Below are 21,724 nucleotides of genomic sequence, written 5' to 3'. Positions count from 1 at the left end.
GGGAGACCGTGACTGATGGGATTAATCAGAAATCGCTGACCTAATTTCTAGGGGAGAGTAAATTTTTGATTTTCTAGTGACACAAGGAGCTAAAGTGAAACTCTTATGGGCTCTTTTATGCAAGTCCATCAAAACAATCTTTGGTGGGGTCTTCCCTCCTCCCTTTCCTTGTTAATGAGCTATAGTGGTCCATGGCACCCAAACATGCCACTGATTGATGCACAACTCAAAGTATGAGCACAGCAAGAGGAGGGACAACACTTTGGGACAGTCATGCAGTGTTTCTGCTAATGGACATTGCTAATGTGGCAAAAAAATCCACCAATTTAATATAAGACTCTAATCTTGTGTTATCAAACAGAGGTGAACCTACAGTACAAGGGTGTCCTGTACCAGACTTGGAAATCGTTGTCAGAGGTTGCTTTTGTTTGTAGGCTGTGCCTTTTATTTCCCAATAAAAATTTGTCTTCTTAGAGGTGGCTATGCTTGCTTGCAGGAGCCTACTGTTTATTTTTAGGCAGGATTTATATAGCGCCAACATATTACGTAGTGCTGTACATTAAATAGATGTTGCAAATGACAGACGAATACAGACAGTGACACAGGAGGAGGAGAGGACCCTGCCCCCGAAGAGCTTACACTCTAGGAGGTGGGGGAAGTATCCCACAATAAGGGGGGAGATATGAATTGGTGGGAAGTAATGAGGGTTCAGGAGACCGAAGAAGACGGGTAGGTGAGTATGAAAATATGGGTTTCAAGAGCTCTTTTAAATGAGCAGAAAGTAGGAGCAAGCTGAATAGGACGAGGAAGACCATTCCAGAGAGTTAGGGCGGCTCTAGAAAAGTTTTGGATGAGGTTATGAGTGAGGAAGTCATTAGTAGGTCATCGGAGGAGCGGAGAGAGTGGCTAGGAGAGTATTTTTATACCAGGTCAGAAAGGTAAGTGGGACAAGAACTGTGGAGGGATTTGAAGGCAAAGCACAGGAGCTTCAATTTGATTCTAAGGTGAAATGGAAGCCAATGAAGAGAACTGCAAAGAGATGCAGCAGAAGTTGGGCGGTGGGAAGGATGGATGAATCGGGCTGCAGCATTCGTAATAGATTGTAGAGGAGAGAGTCGGGTTAGTGGAATACCATTTGCACTGGACAAATGGTACATACTAAAAAGGTGTAAAAAAACAAAAGTTGGAACAAAGTATTGAGGCTGCTAGCAAGGTAATATGGGTTACCTATAGCAAGCGGTTACCTGGATGGCAACGACTAAACCTCACGTGTTGTCCTGTCTCCTTTTTACCACCCACCTACAGATTCTTCCTACCCAGCTAAAAAATAAACTTCTGTGGAGAATACTGTCTACTCAAGGTGATTTTTATCAATAAAGATATTTTAAAACCATAGTTTTGCAGTATTCTACCCCAGATATTTTTTTAAGTTAGATGAGAAGAAGCTGTAAGCGGGTGGCAGTCCTTGTATTGTGACCCAACTTTTTAGTAACCACCCAACAACATCCAGGTGGTTACTGAAAAGTGCTGGGTGGTGCACCCAGTCAAAAGGGTCTGGGGAGAACACTGGTTTAGATTCCTATGTTGGCTTTTACGTGGACTCCCGAAATGAGTAAAACATTGACTATGGCATACTTCAATCTCGGTTTGCTGCATATTTGCCATTGCCCTTTTACCATGAAGTTATTAATCTTCTCAGCTGGGAACTCGCACAATAGGCCGGTATGTGAGATTCCTGACTTTTTTTCCTCCCGCTGAGCAGGTGCAACCTGCCCTGGGAATTAGGACCTTTTCATCAGCCGAGGATTTAGCCACACACCGATGAATATTCAATTTACACCGTACTGCTCTGCCAGCTTCCTGCTAATGCGATGCTCCGAATAGCTGCGTTCCCCGCAGGATTGCTGCATTAGGAGGAATTATACATGGTGACACAAGTGAGATGTCTCCGCTCCTCGGGGACTCGCTGCAACGTATTGTTTGTTTTTTTGCAGCAGGCCAGGATGCGAAATGTTAGAACAATTTTTAATGGGGGTGAAGATGAGGTGTGGAGGGTGTAGTCTCGCTGCAGACTGCGAGAAAAGGGGGTCATTGCAAATTTATAAAGGTGGGAACGTGTGAAGGTTACGGAATGCAGTGACAACCAATTAAAACAAGTAGGACGATTGGCTTATAGACCACTGTACGCTGTTGTTGTTATTATACACGGTGCAACAAAATAAAACCTGACCACCAGGCATTGCTCTCTGAATTGTGAAAAGCCGATAGTTGGAAAGGTGAAGCTACATTTATACGCGATGCCGGACAACATGTGCGGAACCAAACCGTCATCTCAGAGCTGGCACACAACTTTACCACTTCCTCTTCTATAGAACAGGAACTTCTATTTAAAGACCTTAAAAGGGTACCAGAAGTTAATTGTTACTGGAATGGGAGACATTTTTTTATTTTACCTAGTTATAGAGCATAGACGCATCCTCTGCTCCCTGTATTATCTTTGTTTTGTAGCCTCCGTATCTCAATTTATGTTCCATATGGTTCAAGCAACCTCTACGGAAGGGTTAATGTCCTGGAATGGAAAAGTTGGTGCTGTAAATGCTGCGGGGTTATTGTTGAGGAACTTTGTAGGATTGACATGAGGATTTGATGCGCACAGAGCAATAATGAGGTCAAGCTTACCACTTTGAGTCAGATGAAGACATTTCAGGTTATCTCTGAGGGTCAGGCTGCAGTGGAGGGATCATCTGTCACTGGCTATAGTTTATTACACACAAAACTGATATATGGGTTGACTGTGTCAGGCTGAAATATCCACATACACATAATTACTGCAAAGAGCAAAATCAACGAAATCTGTAAATTAAAAAACCTTCACGCACTGTAATGTTTAATTGGACCACCTATCTATTAGCACGGCACACATTCCTCGCGCTATCCTTTTGGTAAGCTTATGCAAATTGCAAAATTTATTTCCATTCAGAGTTGCATTAATTTTCCCCCACGATCTTGTATTGATGATGCGATAGTCGGAGCGTAAATTCTTCTCCAGCTTTTGCCACAGATTTTTTTTTGGGTTCAGGTCTGGACGTGGATTGTGGTGGCCAATCCATGTATGACAATGATGTTCCCTGAAGCACTCTGTCGCAATCTGAGCTCAATGAATCCTGTCATTGTCATCCTGGAATATTCCATGCCATTGTGGAAGAATAAAGTTGAGGGAAAAACCTGATCTTTCTGTATATTCAGGGAGTCGGCTGACCTCATTTTTGGACATATAACATTGCTGAATCTAGACCTGACCCACTTAAACAACCCAACCTTTTTGCTTACATCCGAGTGGTGATTTTTTTTTTTTTTCCTGGCCGTGCCATTTTTAGGATTCGTCAACAACTAGACTGACAGAACCATCTGCTGTAGAGCAAGTACACTCCACTTTACCTATATCTGCAATATATTCCAAGCCATAATGAAAGGGGCGCTTTTTGACCCTATTACATTGGACACATATGTGGAACTTATCTGTTTATTTTAAAGAAAACCTTAAATTTTGGATTCTTAGATTTTGGTTTGGTACGCCAATCTATGTCTCCATTGTAAAGCCTGTCAAGCGCTATTATTATTAATAAATTCTATTTATATAGCACCATCATATTAAGCAGCGCTGTACAATAAATAGGGGTTGCAAATGACAGACAGATTCAAACAATGACACGGGAGGAGGCGAGGACCCTGCCCTAAGGATCCTTTATGCTCCTATTGAGGAGATCTTCTTCACTTTCTATTATTTAGCCACAACAGAAAGTAAGAAAGTATTCAAAATACCATCTTAGATTATTTTAATTTGACAGATTTCCCCATTATTCTAGTTTGTGTCATGATTTATAATATTTTGTCTCAATGGTAATGCCCACCAGGACAAATGGAGAGCGTGAATCTCCTAAACAGGGGCAAGGCAGCAAAGATAACCTTACAGGGGTTTGAATCCCTTACCATTCCACCTGAAACAGGAAACTAAATTACTGCAAGACCACACAAGCTCCTTAGTATCTTTGTGTATGATAAGCTGCTGTTGAGTTTTTGACCATTTGATTTGGAACATTTTTATATCCTCTTTAGTCTATCATGTAGGTTTTTTGGTTAAGCTTCACGGTGTCAATTTTCGTGGATGTGCCAGCAGTTTGATTTTTTTAATACAGTTTTTTTGGTGGCACAAACTACCTCAGTCTCTTGGGTGGGAGCTCCTCTCTATGGTGTGTAATGAGGTCAACGATGGGACTGGGTTTTAGTTTTTCACAATCTTGCAATTTGATTACTCAAATATAGAAAATAATGCACAGACCTCTCCTAAACCACAAAAATGCTCTGGAGGGTCTTGGATAAAAACTTGGGCTGTACAGGAACGTGGAGTGCCAAAACAAGTCCTTAACAACCGATGGGTTTGGAGTTACCAAATTTCCCCTTAGGACTAGCCAATATTAAATCTCAATTACCAAGCCAACATGAGAGGGGAACGTTCAGTAATTTTGTGTTTTTATGCTTGTTGGTCCTGAATAAGGGGAATTTGGTAACCCCAGAAATGCATTGGTAGCTTACCATTGGACCTACTTTTGGTGCTGCCCTTTCTGTATACTTGTGCACCTGATTGGGTTAGATCTATCCTTGTGTAGGCGTTCGTTTAAGGCTCTGCACTGTTCTGTTAAATCACATGGAGCTCTCAGTTCCGTATGGAACAGGACATGGATGGAAAAAAAAGTCTTTGATGTTCACCTTGGTCTTTTGTTCCCTCTTTATCGCATTGCCCGTTCAGAAGAGGCAGCATGTAGGTATCGCCTGTCCCTGCTCCTCATCTGCATGCCTTAAAATGTAGCATCTTGCTTAGAAGTACGTCAGTACACTTCTCATTCTACCTAAAAACCACATCAGAAGATAACCCGGCTTATTGCAAACAGCAGCGCAAAAATCCGCAGCAGCCCACAGCAATGAACAAAGTCGTACGGCTAAATGGATTTTAATTGGCTGGCTGCTGTGGGCAACTGCTAGTCCTTTGCGGTGCAAAATAAGCCAGATATTATCTCCCTACTCCAGCCCAGGATTAACCGAGGCCTGACCCCTCATCCCCACCATCTCCCTGCAGTTTACTCTACTTAGATTTCATATTCCTCTCTGCTGCATGAGAATTGCCTGCAGGTTCTGAACACCCTCTAATGTGCATTTCTTTTCTTTTTCTTTTCCCATCACTTTTGGTTGGCTGTTACACTCCTCAGGGGACGTCCTGTTTCAGATGGCAGAAGTTCATCGGCAAATCCAGAACCAGCTGGAGGAAATGGTAAGTGACCTTTTTTTTTTACTATTTTATTCTTTATTATTCAAAGGAGATTTGACCTTTTAATATGGGGTGACAACCCCTTGTTCCTTGCTACCAGTTGTGCACTTGCATGGCCACCCTGACACACGGGCACCAATGAAGACTACAAATGACCTTTTCAATGTACTTTACACAGTTATGATTCACTGTTGTCTTAGAGAAACCCATCCGAAGGAATGACACGCAGCCATCATAGAGTGCATGTAGACAAGAAGCGTCTGTAGCAAATCTGCAACACAAAGGTGTAACAAGAAATGAAACAGTATTTGTTTACAATGGTTTGCTGCAGAGTCTTTTTCCATATTGGAAGTCCTTTAGTAATGCTTTCATCTACCTAACATCTAATACAATACAGAAATTTTTTAAAGCTGGGTGGAAAGAAGCTGTAGGCTGGTGGGAGCTCCTGTATTGTGCTCACAATTTTCCATAACCGCTCAAAAACAGCCGGGTGGTTACTGAAAAGTGCCGAGTGGTGCACCCAGCTAAAAGGGGCTGGGGAGAACACTGAAATATATTGTTGCACATTTACAAAATGTTTTTTTTTCTTTGTTTCACCTGTTGATCCTTTTTGTAAGATGCATCCACAAGACTCTTCCTTTCATAGAGTGACCGAACTCAATTTAGCATCGGCGTCCCTTTTTCCTGCACTTTTCCAAGCAGCTACCCCAACTCAAAGCGCAGCAGCACATTAAAACTGTAAAGTTCAGCAGTTGGTGCCAGAGGAAGTTCATGCAAATTGAGGTTCAATTCACGAAAATAATACAAAGCTAAAAATAAAGGAGAATACTTCTTTATTTTCAGTTACTTTCTGGGTAAATTCAATGAGATGTGAAAATTAGTCACGTGGCAAATATAAAGGTTGTTGTATTTAAAGCTTTATGAATGGAACGCTAAAGAGTCTACAGGTAATTTACAGTGCAGGAAACAAAATAAAAATGGAACAATTGGGGGCAGGTGGGGAACCTACACAAAAACCTAAATCCTGTTTGTTTTGGGCTTTGCAAAGCAAAACGTTTTTTGTGAGTTTTTTTTACTTTAACAAAACAAACCTTATGTTTCCATGTTTATGTAAGTGAAATAATATTTAGCTCCTAATTAGTGTTAATTAGTGTACATACAAATGTTCCTTCCGTTGGCCAGCATATCTTCAGTATAGTCATGGGGGGGTGGAATAGGGATTCTTATACTGATCACCAATGTAGGGAGCCCCTCTTCTTGTCTCTAATGCGGACCACCAATGTGAAGTGACACTATGGCTTTTCATTTTTTGCATTTTTGCCAATATGTGATGAGCTGTACAAATAAATATTTTTAGTACAAACATTCCCAAAAAACATGCATTTAGGTTTATTGGCTTCATTTCCAACATTGACCTTAGACTGTATTTAACACATATGACTATGGTAAGGACATTAGTCCTAGGGACAGCTAGTGACGCGACTATTTTGTATGGTGCTGCATGTTGGCACTATATAAATTCAGTGTAGTAATAATAATAGTAGGGGCTGCTAGGTGTTACCCTTGGAGTTTCAATGGTTTTTGGGGGTAAAAAGGAGTCTGGCCTTTTCCAGAGCCACATCTAACATCTTGGAGGTGAAGGTAAGCCTTGACTGGTGGTGGTACGGTCACTGAAATAGTATGTCCCGTGTGGGAGAGAAACTGTGAAGTCAGCTGTACCACAATATTAAAGGCCTGTTCCTGCTAGGATATGTAATGTTTTGAAAAACCTTCACGTTGACATGTCATGCATTAGGGCAGCCCGTCAGTCACATTCCTAATGCACAGAAAATCCATGCATGCCACTCTTTAGAAAGCACAGTGTTCGTCATTTCAGGGGGTGCATTTGGGATGCCATTAAGATGCAATGTTAACCCTCCTTACCCCAATGAGCTGGTAGCTATGGGGCCCCAGCCAGAAAGCATTTCTAATGAGCCTGTATGGACTGTCCACAGACTCGCATACCAAACTAATTTTATTTTTAAGCCGCAGCACATGCAGATGTGAATTAATGAATTGTTGGCCAGCAAAACTCTCTCGAGTACAGAAAAAGGATAAAACCTGTTCTCTTTCTTGCCGGAAAAAAATGCTGATGTGTTTCCCCTGATGTGCATGGTGCTTTGTGGATTTTCGATGGCTGTTTTCATGGCCACTCGATGAATCTTGTCAGTTCTGTATTCACTGCTCTGCCCGCCCTCCCTCGCTTCCCACCTGCCTATCTGTGTGTCTGCTCCTTCTCCATATGTGCTGCCATCTGTTCCTCGCACCGCTCAGTCACACTTCAGCTTCATCCTTCCGGGCAAACCTGTCAGCACATCTTATTCCTGTCCTGGACTCCGCGGCCAGGAGCCGGCAAGCTATGTGTCTGGGGCTGGCACGCTCGCTGCTGATGTCATGCAAAAGTTGAAGCCAAGACATCCATACGTGCAGACATCTATGGTGAACATCCTTCAGCACCTTAATAAAACTAGAAGTGAAGAATTTTCTTTTTCTGTTGGCGATATGGCAAATGATGTATCTAAACATCTGATATATACCACTTGCAGTCAGGAGGTGGCAATTATAGTCCAGAACTCCGGTCTTCTAAAGACTTATTTACAGCCATGGTATGAAATATACCTGAAAAGAGGAAGACATTAATATATAATGTTTATTTCCACACTTGGTCTGTTTTTCCCCACAAGTTTCTTTTGTATTGTTTTCTATGGGTAGTTTAACTGTTTTATGTGCTCAAAGGTTAGGAAATGGACTGTCTAGTGAAAAGAAAACACATTGTACAAAACAGTTTTTACGTTGTTACTGAAAAGTCTGATCACAATACAGGGGTCACCACCCGCCTACGGCTTTTTCCCACCCAGCTTAAAAAATTGGGAGAATACTGAATGCCTTCTTATTGCGTGTCAGCACAGATACCTGTAGCCTGCATTGGGTGAGCTTGTGATGGGGTGACAACACAGAACCCCAGTTTGGAGACTGGGGCGGATTGTTGCCCCCCTTTTTTTTCAATATGGAGTCTCTCTTTGCCACCAAGGTCAGACTATGCAGAAATAAATGTTGGCTTCAATACTTAGGAAAAAGAACTACAAATAGAGGATGCTTTACATCCAATTACATTTTGTGTTTGCCTTTTATACTGCCCTGTCTTTGTATGTTTGTTTTTTTTTTTTTTTTGTTTTTTTTTATTATAGTCCTCATTATTTATATAGCACCAACATAGTGCTCAGCACCTCAGAGAGCACAGGTTGTCTTTTTCTTTTAGCAGAGTATGCAGATTAATAGATTATTCTATCTTTCCAGCTGAAATCTTTTCACAATGAACTGCTGACTCAGCTGGAACAGAAGGTGGAACTGGATGCACGGTACCTGAATGTAAGATTTTTTTCATTTATTTATGTATAGAGTCCGGTGGGAACGGTTTAAGTGGGTTATTATATTGTTTAGAGTCTCAAATGTTCAGATTCCTCATGTTCCTCAGCCATTGCTTTCCCCCCAAATGACCAGAAGTTAGAAAATTAGTTCTCCACCTCGATCTTGTTTTTTTTTTTTTTGCTGTTATTCTTTATGCACCCTCCTACAAAATTTACCTGGAGGCCAGTTGTGGCCCCCTGCTTCTGCACACAAGGTTCCTGTTCTGGCTGAGCCTTTGCAGTTCAAACCCATAGATTATTTTCTTCTGAGACTGGAGATGCTTAAGGTTGGCCAGGGCCATTGCCAGAGTCGGTCATTCTACAGGTGCTATCTCTTTTTGGAGTTTTCAAGAACCTGCTGTGGGATGTAAATCTGAATCTGAGATCCTCTAGATGGACTTGGCAAGAGACAGCCCTTATGTAGGCATCACAGGGGGCACCAGAGTTAGAGCCCATATTATACCAACTAGACAATGAAACCTTTTAACTATTACTAGGTCATAAGGGGGGATTCACAGGTGCAATGTCATTTAGAATGGGACAGGTTCGTTTGACTGGCTTCAAGCAAGTTTTGCATTGCTTGAAACCTTAATAGAAAAGCAAAAACTATTTAAAGCAGAATACATTCCCATAAACTCAGGTTACAGAGAAGCCAGGTATAAAGCCCGCCTGCACCAGCAATAAGACATTTAAATTGAAATTTCAGCATCATGGCATCCAAGTAGTATTTGTTAACTTTCAGATGGGCTTGTTTTTGGCTTTTACCTCTCATCCAGGCATCTTGAGGAAGCTTCTTGGATGGTTGTTGAAACATCTTACAACTCAGCTTACCAAGTCCACCTAAATGGGACCAAATCTTATCTATACCAGGGGTGTGTTACTCCAGTCCCCGAGGGTTACACGCAGGCCAAGACATCTTGCTTCTTTGTAAACCTTACCTGACCAAATTATTCGGTCTCTTGGAGAATAGCTAAAAATTGTGTGTAGATCACGGACTGTCCTTGGATACCTCTGAGCTTTACCATGATCTGGGTATCTGACTCATTATAGAATATGCCTGCGTCAGCTTATTACCAGCCTATTTGTGTATACTACAAATCAGGTTTGTTTTAGTGCAAACAACTATTTTAGTACACCACCCTTCCTCTCCACAGCATAGAACCTTCTTGGCGCACCCCCTCCCTCTTCACAGCCAGACATTATTTAGTAAACTTTCCATGCTCCCTGTAGTCTTAACACCATCTTGCTACACCTGCCCTTCCTCCTCCACAACCTGACACCATCTTGGTTCACTTTATCTCCTCCCTGTACTCTAAAACCATCTCAGTTCACCTTCCCTTCCTCTCCATAACCTGGCACCATCTTGGTTCACTTCATCTCTTCTATGTAGTCTAACTCCACCTTGGTACACCTGCCCTTCCTCTCCATAACCTGGCACCATATTGGTTCACTTCACCTCCTCCCTGTGGCCTGGTACCATCTTGGATCAGCCACTCTTTCTCTCTACAGCCTGGCACCATCTTGGTACACCCAGTCTTTCCTCCCTAACTTTCTCCATTTTTTTGTTTCAGGCGGCTTTAAAGAAATATCAGCTGGAGCAAAAAAACAAAGGGGACGCCTTGGAGAAGTGTCAGCTGGAGCTAAGAAAACTGCGCAAAAAGAGCCAAGGCAGCAAAAACCCCCAAAAATATTCTGACAAAGAGATGCAGGTGAGCTTGTTGTAACTTAATACACTATGCAAAAACATTCCGGTGACTTAAATGACAATATTTATATTCTCCATATCAGTCAGCAGGTGGAGCTTTAGATACATTATTCATGTTTTCCAGTTACTTCTTGGATACTTTTTTGTAAAAAAGCTGGCTGTTTACAAAGCTTAGTAGCTGAAAATGACAAGTGAATGAAGTTAATTGGTAATCTCTTATTGAATGGCCCCACATGAGGTATCAGTCAAAGAGAGCAAACAAAAAAAAAAAAAGGGCAACATTCAGCTGTTTTATCATTTTAGCAATTGCATAGATCTGTGGAAATCCTTTTACTGTTGTTTGGTCAATGTTTGGTTACTGATGTTGGTCAATGTTGATATCAACCCAGAACAGAAATGCACATTTTGGGTGAGGTTTTTGCAAGCTGCCTTCCGACAGTTCGAAGCCGCCATGCTGTATTTATAAAGCTCCTTAACGCTTCTGCGTCTCTTAAAGGCGACGTGGGGAAGGGGAAATAACTTGCATCGCCTTTTTACAAACTCCAATTGCCGTGCTGTGATAATTAAAGTTGCTGACCCCATAGTTGGATTTCCTCATCTCTATGTTGGTTCAGGGACTTGAACTTCTGTAACCATTTCATCAAGATAACAGCCAGGGAGCTAGCATTTCCAGGAAGACACAGCAATGGCAGCCTACATATTTTCCTTATGACTGGTTTGCTTTAAAGAGAGAACTTGTTGGGGGTATAAATTGCTTGCACTGCCATTCCAAAGTGTTTAAGGAGAAGTTCAGAGAATTGGTCCAGTGAACCAAAGATTTAATAAGCTGGGAGATGTCTGCAAGTCAGGAGTTTTAGCGGCTGCATATTTTGTTCTGAGCCAGAGAATGGCTGGGAAATAGGGCTGCAGATATTTCCCTCTATTGGTTCATAACGGAGAAGGAAAGGAAGACGTGAATGTAAAGCAAACATGTTGGGTATTTTCCATCTACTCAAAAGTTTAGAAGTGCCAATACCTGAGTCCATTATCCTCTGTGTGCCTTCTCTGAAATGAATTTCACTTTAGGCCTGGCTCAGCCTTGCAAACTACTATCAGCTTGTACAATGAGAGGACTTCACTGGTTTTTTGGAGGTTCATTGTAGAATTGTGCAGTGCCGGGACCTTGTCTATTCTCAGACGTTGGTCTGGTTCTAAAATATAGAGCTTGACTGGTTGGAGTTCTGATCCTCTGCTCTTCTGAATCCCTGACCCAGAATGAGAATGTTCCTGCAAATTTCTTCACAACATGCCAAAGTTACCTCCATGCTTGTTTCAGATCTCTGACGCGTGTCAAGGCCAAAAGATCCAGGCAAATGGCATTGATTTCAATGACTTCAGCAATGGCAGCTTACTTCATCTCCTAGTACAGGTCCACTTTATGTTAGAGAGCAGGATGTATTTTGTAGTCCAGGAAGGGAGAATTCTGGTAGGGTTGGCAATACTTCTTGGTATATAAAGAAAGGCTATGTTTTGCCTTTTAGATTCTTGTTCAACAGAAGACAATGGCTGATTTGCCCTTCTGTGGGTCCTGGGGAGTTTAGTGTTCATTAGAACCTGCTCCAGGCAGAGTCTGTGCCAGACCAGGACTTTAATGTTGTGGAGCCTTCATCATCCTCACCATTGCTTTTCTGCGGTCACTGAAGCTCATTGTAGTAGCTTTGCAAATACTACGGCGAGCACCAAGCTGCACCACTGGCTTTCTGTGCATTATATATAATCCATTACTGTAGCTTCATTGGTGGCTGGCATTTCTTTACGGTCACCTCACCTTTCCCATCCATGCCAAATTAAATAGCCAGTTGTCAAAAGTTTCTTCGTGCCATTTTGCTGCTGAATTTGCAGAGAGGGCAGAACAAATCACCAAAATTTTTCCCATGGTGGTCAGATTTGGGGCATTTATTATCCAGAAGTTTTAGGTTTCTTTAGCTGAATGGCTTTGGTACGAAACCAGAAAAGTATTTTTCTGTACTTGCAGTGTGTGAATGTCAGAGAGACACTTTTTTGTTTTTATTATTTTCTTGCCCACTCATACACATTAAGATTCGCCTTTGTTTACCAAGCACGGCTGCTGTTTGTTCTAAGCCGACCTGTGTGTGAAGTGCACCTCCCGGCCGGGGTGAGGCTCAGAGCGGCAGATGGAAGCAAATAAGTAGGTGATTATGTGGTTGGATTATGCCGGGGAGATCATACATATTTAAATAGCGTTACACTCTAATTGGTCCCTTAATTCCACTGCAAATTGCATGACCCATTCGGCTCTGTTTACCGGCTTGTTATCTTTAGTGACCAGGTGGCCGGATGGTTTGAATATTTTATCTTGTTTTCTTCATTTTTATATGGTGCAGATTTTGTTTGCAGGGATGGTGGAGAAGCCTCAAAATGTTCAACCAAAGCTGCAGTGTTTGAGGGTTCTGCAAGAAAACCTGAGCACCAGAAATGTGCAAAGTTTGAGGTGGGAACTGAAACTCCAAACCACAGTGCTAGCTGTTGGTGCTGTTTGACATAAATGTTCATCGGGATGGAGCACGTTAAAATATTTCAGGCCCCTCAGATATTTCAGGCTTGTTAACACCAAGGCATTGCTCAGTCCCAGCAGCAGGACACGTCTTGTATTCACTGGCCAGGTAACAGCATTGCTCAACCTAAGGCTGAACTCTGAACAAACAGCTAATTATATGGAGCTGATTTGCCTATTTTTGTCTATACAGTCCTGATCTTTACACAGGTCTGCTGCATAACCGGTCATGCCCCCCGTTTTGTGACTATACAGCAAAATGAAAAGCAACTTATCTCTCCATCTTCTCTCCGACCATCAGCATTCTAATTGTGCTGCTTCTCCATCCCCCTCTGTAAACTTTTCCGTACAGTAGAGGCTTATTCCAGGTCAGATTTTAGTATATAAACCACTTGTAAGATCTATTTTTTTAAGGATAGGAGCTGATTTTTTTTTTTATTATTTTTTACTTTTTTAGACCTGCCTGGAGTTCAGCTTTAACCCAAATTAGGTTCTTAGCCTGTGGCCCTTTTATTGCTCATGTGGACCCATTTCATCCCAACATCCAATGGGGTTATTGATTTGGTGAGGGGCTGCATTGGCCATGCTCCCCACCATGACCATTTACACAAACATGTCTGCAGTCCCTCTTCTGTATTATTACCTATATTGAATGTGATGTGTGGCCCAGTGGTGGTGTCAGGGGCAGCACTATAGCCCCTCCAGCCTTAAAAGTTTACTAACCACCATAATTGGGAGTGTATGGAAGTCCTTCTTTTCTCTTGGGTGTTCCTGGGGCCCCAGAGCTCCGCTGCCTCGGCCTGATTATTGCACGGTAATTCCTGATCAGTCTGGCAGATTCTGTAAGAACGTATTGAATGAGATGCAGCTAAAGCTTTGTTTAAGATGCTTAAATCCACTAGCCAAGCTAATTCTCCCACCCCCCAACACCGCCCGCCCGGCTTGGGTTCTGCTCCTCCTAATGAAACACAAGAAGGTGAGAGACGAACGAACTTTGTTGCTTGCAAAGGAAGTAATGACTCATTTACAGTTTCATAAATGTATATACATTGCAAAAATTCCCAGCCTGCAGCCCTTTTGGCCAGAAAGAAAAACCTGTGACTTGTATTGCTAGAGAAATCCTCCGTTTACACATTGCAAATGCACATGAGTCCCTTGACTTCTGTACAACTCTTTATATTATACACTGCAGTATTCTCCCCAGAAAAGAAGATGATGGGGTAGTGGCCCTGGTATTGTAACACAACTTTGCAGTAACCACCTGAAACCAGCTGGGTAGTTACTGAAAGTTCCGGGTGGTGTGCCCAGCTAAAAGGGGCTGGAGAGAACACTGCACTGATAGCCAAAACATTTAAACCACCTGACCAATATTGTGTATATTGGTTCCAACACTACCAAAATTGCTCTGACACATTGAGACATGGACTCTTTGATGGTGACTTGCATCTGGCACCAAGACATTAGGAGCAGGTTCTTTAGGTCACCCTGCTTACACCAGCCTGCCTTCTTCCCGTTGTGCACCCTGCTGACACCCACCCAGCCATCCACATGATCAAGCAAATTGGGATCTCTGAGACCTGGCCACCTTCTTACAATACCTAATGGTCCATTTACATTCCTTCTGTGGGTGCATTTGGTTGTGGACAGGAAGTCAGATCCTTACATTTGCACGTTTGCTTATCATGTTTTTCTAGGATTTTTTTTATATCAAAAATAAGACCACTCCATCACAATTCTGGAGCTGAAGATCCAGCTTCATCAGGGCAATATACATTATTAAAAAAAAAAAATATCAATATAGTGCCCAAGGTTTTATGAATAGTAACACTATACCGACATGACTACGACAATATCACTTCATTCACATTGTGTCAAAAATACAAAAAACACAAGGCCTTGAGAGCTTTAAAAGTGGTTCTTACAACTAACCGTTCAGGGTGCAAGGTGCTTCCCGAATTTTGATGCCACAATACTAGAAAACCTACGTTCTTTCACATTCAGTATGAGAAGGACCAATAATACACCTCATTAATGCCGCGTATTGACAATGGTCCTGAAGAAGGTGGCTTCCTGACCACTGATATGTGTTAACAATCAAGCACAATAATGCCTATGGGTCTCTTTCTTGGCACTTTACACTTGGATATATTCCAAATTTATTATTAGTTAGAAGAGCTGAGTTATTAGACAATTTCAACTATAAAAATTAAATTCTCAAAGTAGTGTTAGCTTAAAAAGTTGTGGTGACTCCCGCACCACCCCCTTCTCATTGTAGCTCCTCATACCTCATACAATTTGGAACTGATGCACCCTACAGCTCTGCAGTGGTTCTGGTGCTCCAACAGGGAGAGCGGGGGCTTTTATCCATCAATGCACCTTGGCCGTTTATAAAGCGCTTTGTATTCTATGAAGGGCCAGTGACTGTCCAGGGAGATAAGAGGACAATAAACAGCAGTGCAACACTAAATGAGAGCTCCTGCTGTGCCGAGGTTACTAAATTGGTCATCACAACACACTGCTGCTCCAGTTTCTCTGATTACCTCTATGAAGTCCCCTTTTAGAGCTGCTCCTAAGTAGAATCAGAAAATATATAAATACACAATACCACACCAATAGTTAGAGTACAAAAATCCAGAGCCATTCCTTGTACCTACAAAGTTTGTCCCGTTCAGCACAGATCACAAGTTACTTTAATTCCAGGGTCTCCAACCCAAATTCTTCCAATTGTTTAAATGGAAGCAAACTGTTAATTTGTCACCTAAATACTATAGTTGGTAGAATATTGTAAAGGCAATATAATAAAAGAACTTTAATTCCAGGCTTCACCTGACTTTCCAGCTTGCACAGGGGAAATGTGGAAGATTTTGAAGGTCATCCTACTCTAGTTTTCCTGACCTCTTTGAAGTTTTAGCAATTAATGGAGAATGGGGGGGAGGGTTGTTCTCTTTTAAACAGTGACTAGTAATACCTCACCGTTCTCCCACATCTCACGAGTAATTATCTGCAGTAAAATGACTTCACAACCTTTCTAGCGTTCAATTACAAAGTTAATTATTCTAAAAATAAAGTAAAGGATGAGCGTTTAAAGCGAGCGGTTATCTGTAGCTTGCAATTTAGGCTTATTGAGTACAGTTCCACGAATGCCTGAAATTAGTTTTGCATTGTCTCGGCCTGGGAGGTTAAGCCTGAATATGCCAAGCTGTCAGATGTCTTGCATGGCGGGTGGGACCCGAGCTGATGAGTGCAACCTCTATGGGTGCCCTGTGCTGTGTGGCTGTGGTCCCAAAGAAGAAGCAAAGGCCAGTTTCTCAATCCATATTCCTCCAGAGGTTGCTGGGGGTTCCTTGTACAATGGGCAATTTGGACCTCTCAGGTCAATTTAAGTGAACCCAAAGATCTGTAAGGGGGACATTCTTCCCAATGGCCAGCAATGTAAGAGACATTGTTCCCACTGACCACCACACTAATATACTGTGAGCTGTGGATATAGTAATTATAAAAGGGGTTCCCTGAAGACCTGAAAGTTATTTCAAGGGTTCCCCCATGATAAAAAATTGGGAACCTGTTCTACCCAAAGTACCTGATTTTTTTATAGAAAATAATTCCTCCTTTTTTTCCAGGGGAGAATGAACCAGTTTGTCGGAAAGGAATTTTGTTTATGGATGAGCCTGGTTGTTCCTTTTTCACCCTTTACCTTTTTTTGGGGATTCTGTCTTTGTGATCTCTCTGCCCGAGTTGCCAGCTCAGCCAACAAGTGACCACAAACTAGTTTTACCACGTGAAAGGTTTCATTTTGTTTTGCATAATAGAAAATGCAGCCGATGGAAGGGATGGACATAGAACAGAATCATGATTCCGCATGATGCAAATTGCATCCAGACAAGGAAGACTTTAGGGAGGGAGGATGCTAATTTTGCATGGTGCAAATTGCAGCCTAGGAAGCATACGCATGATGGAAATTGTGGCCTAGAATGCATATGCATGATGAAAATTACCCAATTACCCCTTGTGGGTAAATGGTAAACTTGCTATGGGGCTGCACGGGTGCTTGCACACTGGTGAATAGTGAAGAATGTTCTGTAATGCTGTTGGTGAGCATCCTCTGTATCTCTTTAGTGACCAGTCAGATCCCCCCTTTTCTTCTCTTTGTAGCACAGAAGGGGCAGCACAGACAGTTTGTTTTTCTTTCTCTTCCAGGCCTTGATCTCTGCTGTCATCCGGAGTTATCAGCCAGAATCTTGAAGCGCAGTGACAAAAGCATCAGCTCTCCGTGCGCATGGTTGGCGCCTGCATGGTGGCGAGGTCTGCACTCGCATAATCTGTTTAGCCAGATCACATAATCCTCTCCTAGCTGATGCTAATTAACAGCAATATTGACTGCAAGGTACTAGAGACTCCAGTCTTGTCCTCATTCACGGGGGGGGGGGGGGTTGATTTCTTTTTTGCTTGTCACACATGAGTGAAGAACATTGCAAATATGTTGCCAGGAAAACCTCAGGTCGTCCATTGCAGGTCCCTTATCGTGCTGATCACATGCCTCCGGCCCTAGGCACTTGGACATGTGATCAATATCTAAACTGACTAACTGCCTGGGCAATGAGCATCTGCAAGATGAAACTTCAAAGTCTGGGGTTCCTCACTTAAGGACATTCTCAGCAATGCTACTTTCAATCCTGGCTTTTATATTTAGCCTTGGGCTTCCCTGTCCAAACTCCAGTTCTCAAGGGCCACACAGGGCTCTTTGTAAGCCAGCCTTTCTAAATGCTAAGAAATACTAAAAATACATGCAGATCCCGGCCCTTGAGGTCTAATTGAGTTTCACCATCATCGTCTTTGCTGCGCTCCATATACTCCCCACAATCTTGCCATTTTTCTAGGTGTTGGGGCTCATCAGGTGGAGCTTTGCCCTCTTCTCCTGACAGATGATAAAGGATTTTGCAACCAAGCCGTTTCTGGTCCATTAGTCGCGGTATGCGTTTGATAGGGCCGGAGATCCTCATCTGCTGAAGAAGCACTTCCCAATCCGGTATCGATGCTGCAGAGGTATTGTTAAATGAAGGGAATGCAAACGAACGTATGATGACCTGTCATCTCCTGTCCTACACTGCATGCATATTTTATCTGGGCGTTACTTCATTGAGACCCAACTCCTCGTTCATCCCATAAATTGGGGATCTGCAATGATTGCATATTGGAAGATGGGAAGATCTGGGGTGGTGTGGGGTCTAGACTCCTATTGGCATGTGCAGGGAGCATGCTTACAGGGGAAAGCATGGAGAGATGAAATCATCACTGCTCTGTCCCGGGAGGATAGGTGATGTGGGGGTGGTATGTCAATGACGGCATTAGCTTAAAGCAGAACTTTCATTAAAGCATTACTTTCATCCGCAGGACCATCGGTCCCTCCACACCTGGCCTTGATTCGGTCCCATGGCGTCCGGGGTTCTTCGTTTGTACTGGCGGAGGAAGCCCTAGGCGCTGTCATCTTCTTTGTTCTGCCTAGGTTATGTGATCTTGCACCGTGCAGGCGCGAGTCTGGATGCTGTATCCGCCTATAAATGTAAAAAAATTAATAAAAGCGCAAGATCTGTAAGATCAGCATTTGGCCAAAAGCCCTTCTGCGCATGCCCAAGATCAGGCATGTGCAGAAAGAGTGTCTTAAAATGAAGGATACCTACGTCACGTATCCCGGGAAGCTCTGTGCTCCCATTCAGTCTTCACTGCCCCTTGGGGAGGGGGTACTTTGTATAAAGGGGTAGATAACACTTTTATATAAAGTCAATATTCTGATCCGCTTTAAGGAAAATGGTTTTATTATGGAGACAAGACTGAGGACATCTAGTGGCGGTGTGTGGGACAGCTCCAAGTTGCAGGTGAATGTTACATCTGAAGCCTATATTTCCATTATTTTAGGGAATGATATATTGCAGCGTGTGCGGCCAGAAGAGCAGAAGTCCGTACCCGTCTGATCTTATTTCAGATGTTCACAATCATTCCATTTTCTGGTGCTCGGGAGGTGTGCGGTGCCCTCTGCCCTCATCCAGCCACTGTAATGTCAGACGCTTAGCAGGCACATCCACACGGGGCGCCGTTTTATGAAAGGCCAATAGATCTGCCTCCCAGCGGGGGTGTTCTGTAATAACTCTGGGTTAGCAGGCTACGGCGTTCCTGTCCTGACCCAGTTATGTGTTCGGTCTCCTCGCACAGCAGGGATGGCTGGCAGAGTTTTTAGCAGCAGGGTTCCCATTCAGGTTGTCTGGCCAAGTGCAGCTTATTAAAGAAGAATTCCGGGAGAATGGAAGAATAACCTCAGAGTACTCCAGGCGTGTAATAAACACCCTTTTGATATATTAATGTATTCATTTAAACATTCAATATGAAGGTCAATGCTGCTTTATACCGGGTGATTTGTCTTATTGGCTTCCTGTAATCCCCTGCACGCCACAATGTAGATTGACAGCGGGGGTTCTGATTGTGAAAGTAACTTGAGAATTCTAATTTTTTCTAGATGAAGTGATTACTGCTTATATTTTGTCTTTTCTTCCTCCTTATCAACATTCTAATTAAATGATAGAAAGATTGTTATAACTTTATGCTTTTCCATGCAATGCAGGGAGATCATGGCTGGTGGGAGAGGCCATCAGAGTGCTGTACATAGCTTCCTATATCACAGCACTGGGCATGAGTCTTCCTATCAAGAATCATCATGATGCAAGCTGTCCCCTGAGAGGAGTTTGCAGATATTAAAATGTCTTGTTTGGTGTCGGACTGGGAGAGTGGATATTCCAGGCAGGGTTTATATGCATGCAGACCACATTAGGGAATACTCCTATGTCATGCTGAACCTCTGATTGGCAGAGCTGAAATCCAATGTCTGAAAGCAGGGGCCAGGGACAGTCAGGCTGGGGGGGAAGGGCTAAATGATGGATGTTCTCCAGCCAGGAAAAAAGGTGGAGCTCTGACTTTCTGCAGCTTCTAAGCTCACAGTGTGCTGTAAAGCAATGCAGAGGAAGCCATTTTAGTCCAGGGGAGGAACCAGTACAACTGTGCTGAAAGGGGGCAGTGTTTAATGAAGGGGGGCCTGGAGGGGCAGGTTTATTGATGGGGGGGGGGGGGGGGGGGGGGGGGGGGGGGGGGGGGGGGTTTAATGAAGGGGGGCTGGAGGACCAGGGTTTTTGAAGGGGGAGGCTCCAGGGGTAGGTTTGATGACGGGGGAGGCTGGAGGGGTAGGTTTGATGAAGGGGAGGCAGGAGGGGTAGGTTTGATGAAGGGGAGGCAGGAGGGGCAGATTTATTGGAAGGGGCAGGTATAATGAAGGGGGAGGCTGAAGGGGCAGATTTATTGGAGGGAGGAGGCGGCTGAAGGGGCAGATTTAATAGAGGGGGAGGCTGGAGGGGCAGATTTATTGGAAGGGGCAGGTATAATGAAGGGGGGGGGGAGCTGAAGGGGCAGGTATAGTAAAGGAGGATTACCTTTATTTTGACCAGTCCTATGGAAGATAGGATAATATCCAATGAATGTGGGAATCCATAGGGTTGTGATTTGCTGACCTGTTTTACAGCAGCCCTGACATAGGAGTATTTTTCAGGGGGTAATGGTTGAATTTGGGGCAGGATCTAAGCGGGCAGTTTCCGCTGTCCTACATTTAGGTTTGTGGTAATGGGGTGAAAATTAATCCTCTTTTGATTTTAAATCCTTCCTGTGCACACTGTGCTAATTTTTTGGAAGGGTTTGCTCTACTTCCTATCTTGGACTATAGAACAGTTGATCCTTCTGTTGTGGAGATAAGGTAAGTCCGAGGTAGTCATTTAATAGTTTTGCAAAAGACAGCTGAGCAGGGCTGACACTATTCAGTGCATAACAAATCCTGTGTGTTGTCAGATATATTAGTGGCTGATCAGTATGTATTCCATACAGGATCAATATTGCATCAGTGTCCTCCCCAGAGAACTTTGGAACCTGTAGGTGGGTGGCAGCCCCTGTATTGTGACCCAACTTTTCAGTCCCCACCCAAAAACAGCCGGGCAGTTACTAAAGTTCTGGGCGGTGCACCCAGCTAAAAGGGTCTGGGGAGATCACTGGGTATAGAACACAGGAACATGTGCATGGATTGCAGAGTTGTACTTTGTGTATACATAGTTTTTTTTTTATTCTTGCCCCGACATGCACTTTAATTTGCTTGGCTGGTCCCTTTTCCTCTTTTAATAGAAATAAAGGCCAGTGTGTTTCTCATTTTCTAAATTAATTATCTTCCTTTTATGATGTTCAGTTTGGGATCCCTCGGAGAATGCCATCAGGCTGCAGAGTTATCTAATTAGCTCTCATTCTGCACTGACAATGATTTTCTGCCCTCACCCCGGGGAGGAGATACAGAAACTTTCGAAAACCGCCATGAATGAACTTTATAAAGCTTTTTAGCTTAAATGGTGTGATGACTCTGATATAAGTGGATGAAGATTGAAAAAAAAAAAACAAGAGCTCCTTTTGGTGGCTGTACTGCGAGCTACATGTGCACAGATAAAATGTGTGATCTGCTTGTTGGTTAGCAAAATTCATCCATGCATGCAGGAAATTGTCATTAATATGCAGCACCAGGGTTCCTCCAGAAGCTGCCAGGGGTTCCTTGAGCAATAAACTGGATTTACTGCAACTATGCCTGTCAACCTCTCATCAAAAGTGATAGAGCAAGGGGTAAC

General features: G+C 43.1%; 1 protein-coding gene across 5 annotated transcripts in view; it reads left to right on the top strand.

Moving 5' to 3' along the window:
- Window positions 1-21,724, top strand: part of BAIAP2 (BAR/IMD domain containing adaptor protein 2) — a 99,979-nt gene that overhangs the window by 47,339 nt on the left and 30,916 nt on the right. For all 5 annotated transcript variants that reach the window (XM_072403510.1, XM_072403512.1, XM_072403508.1 and 2 more), the window contains exons 4-6: window positions 5,265-5,326; window positions 8,660-8,731; window positions 10,341-10,478. In XM_072403510.1, coding sequence (XP_072259611.1) covers window positions 5,265-5,326; window positions 8,660-8,731; window positions 10,341-10,478 — 272 coding nt within the window. The remainder of the gene's footprint in view (window positions 1-5,264; window positions 5,327-8,659; window positions 8,732-10,340; window positions 10,479-21,724) is intronic.

The sequence above is a fragment of the Pyxicephalus adspersus genome, chromosome 3 (assembly GCF_032062135.1).
Source record: "Pyxicephalus adspersus chromosome 3, UCB_Pads_2.0, whole genome shotgun sequence".
Lineage (NCBI taxonomy): Eukaryota > Metazoa > Chordata > Amphibia > Anura > Pyxicephalidae > Pyxicephalus > Pyxicephalus adspersus.
Note: the sequence above shows the minus strand (reverse complement) of the source record. Positions and strands in the feature narration are given on the sequence as shown.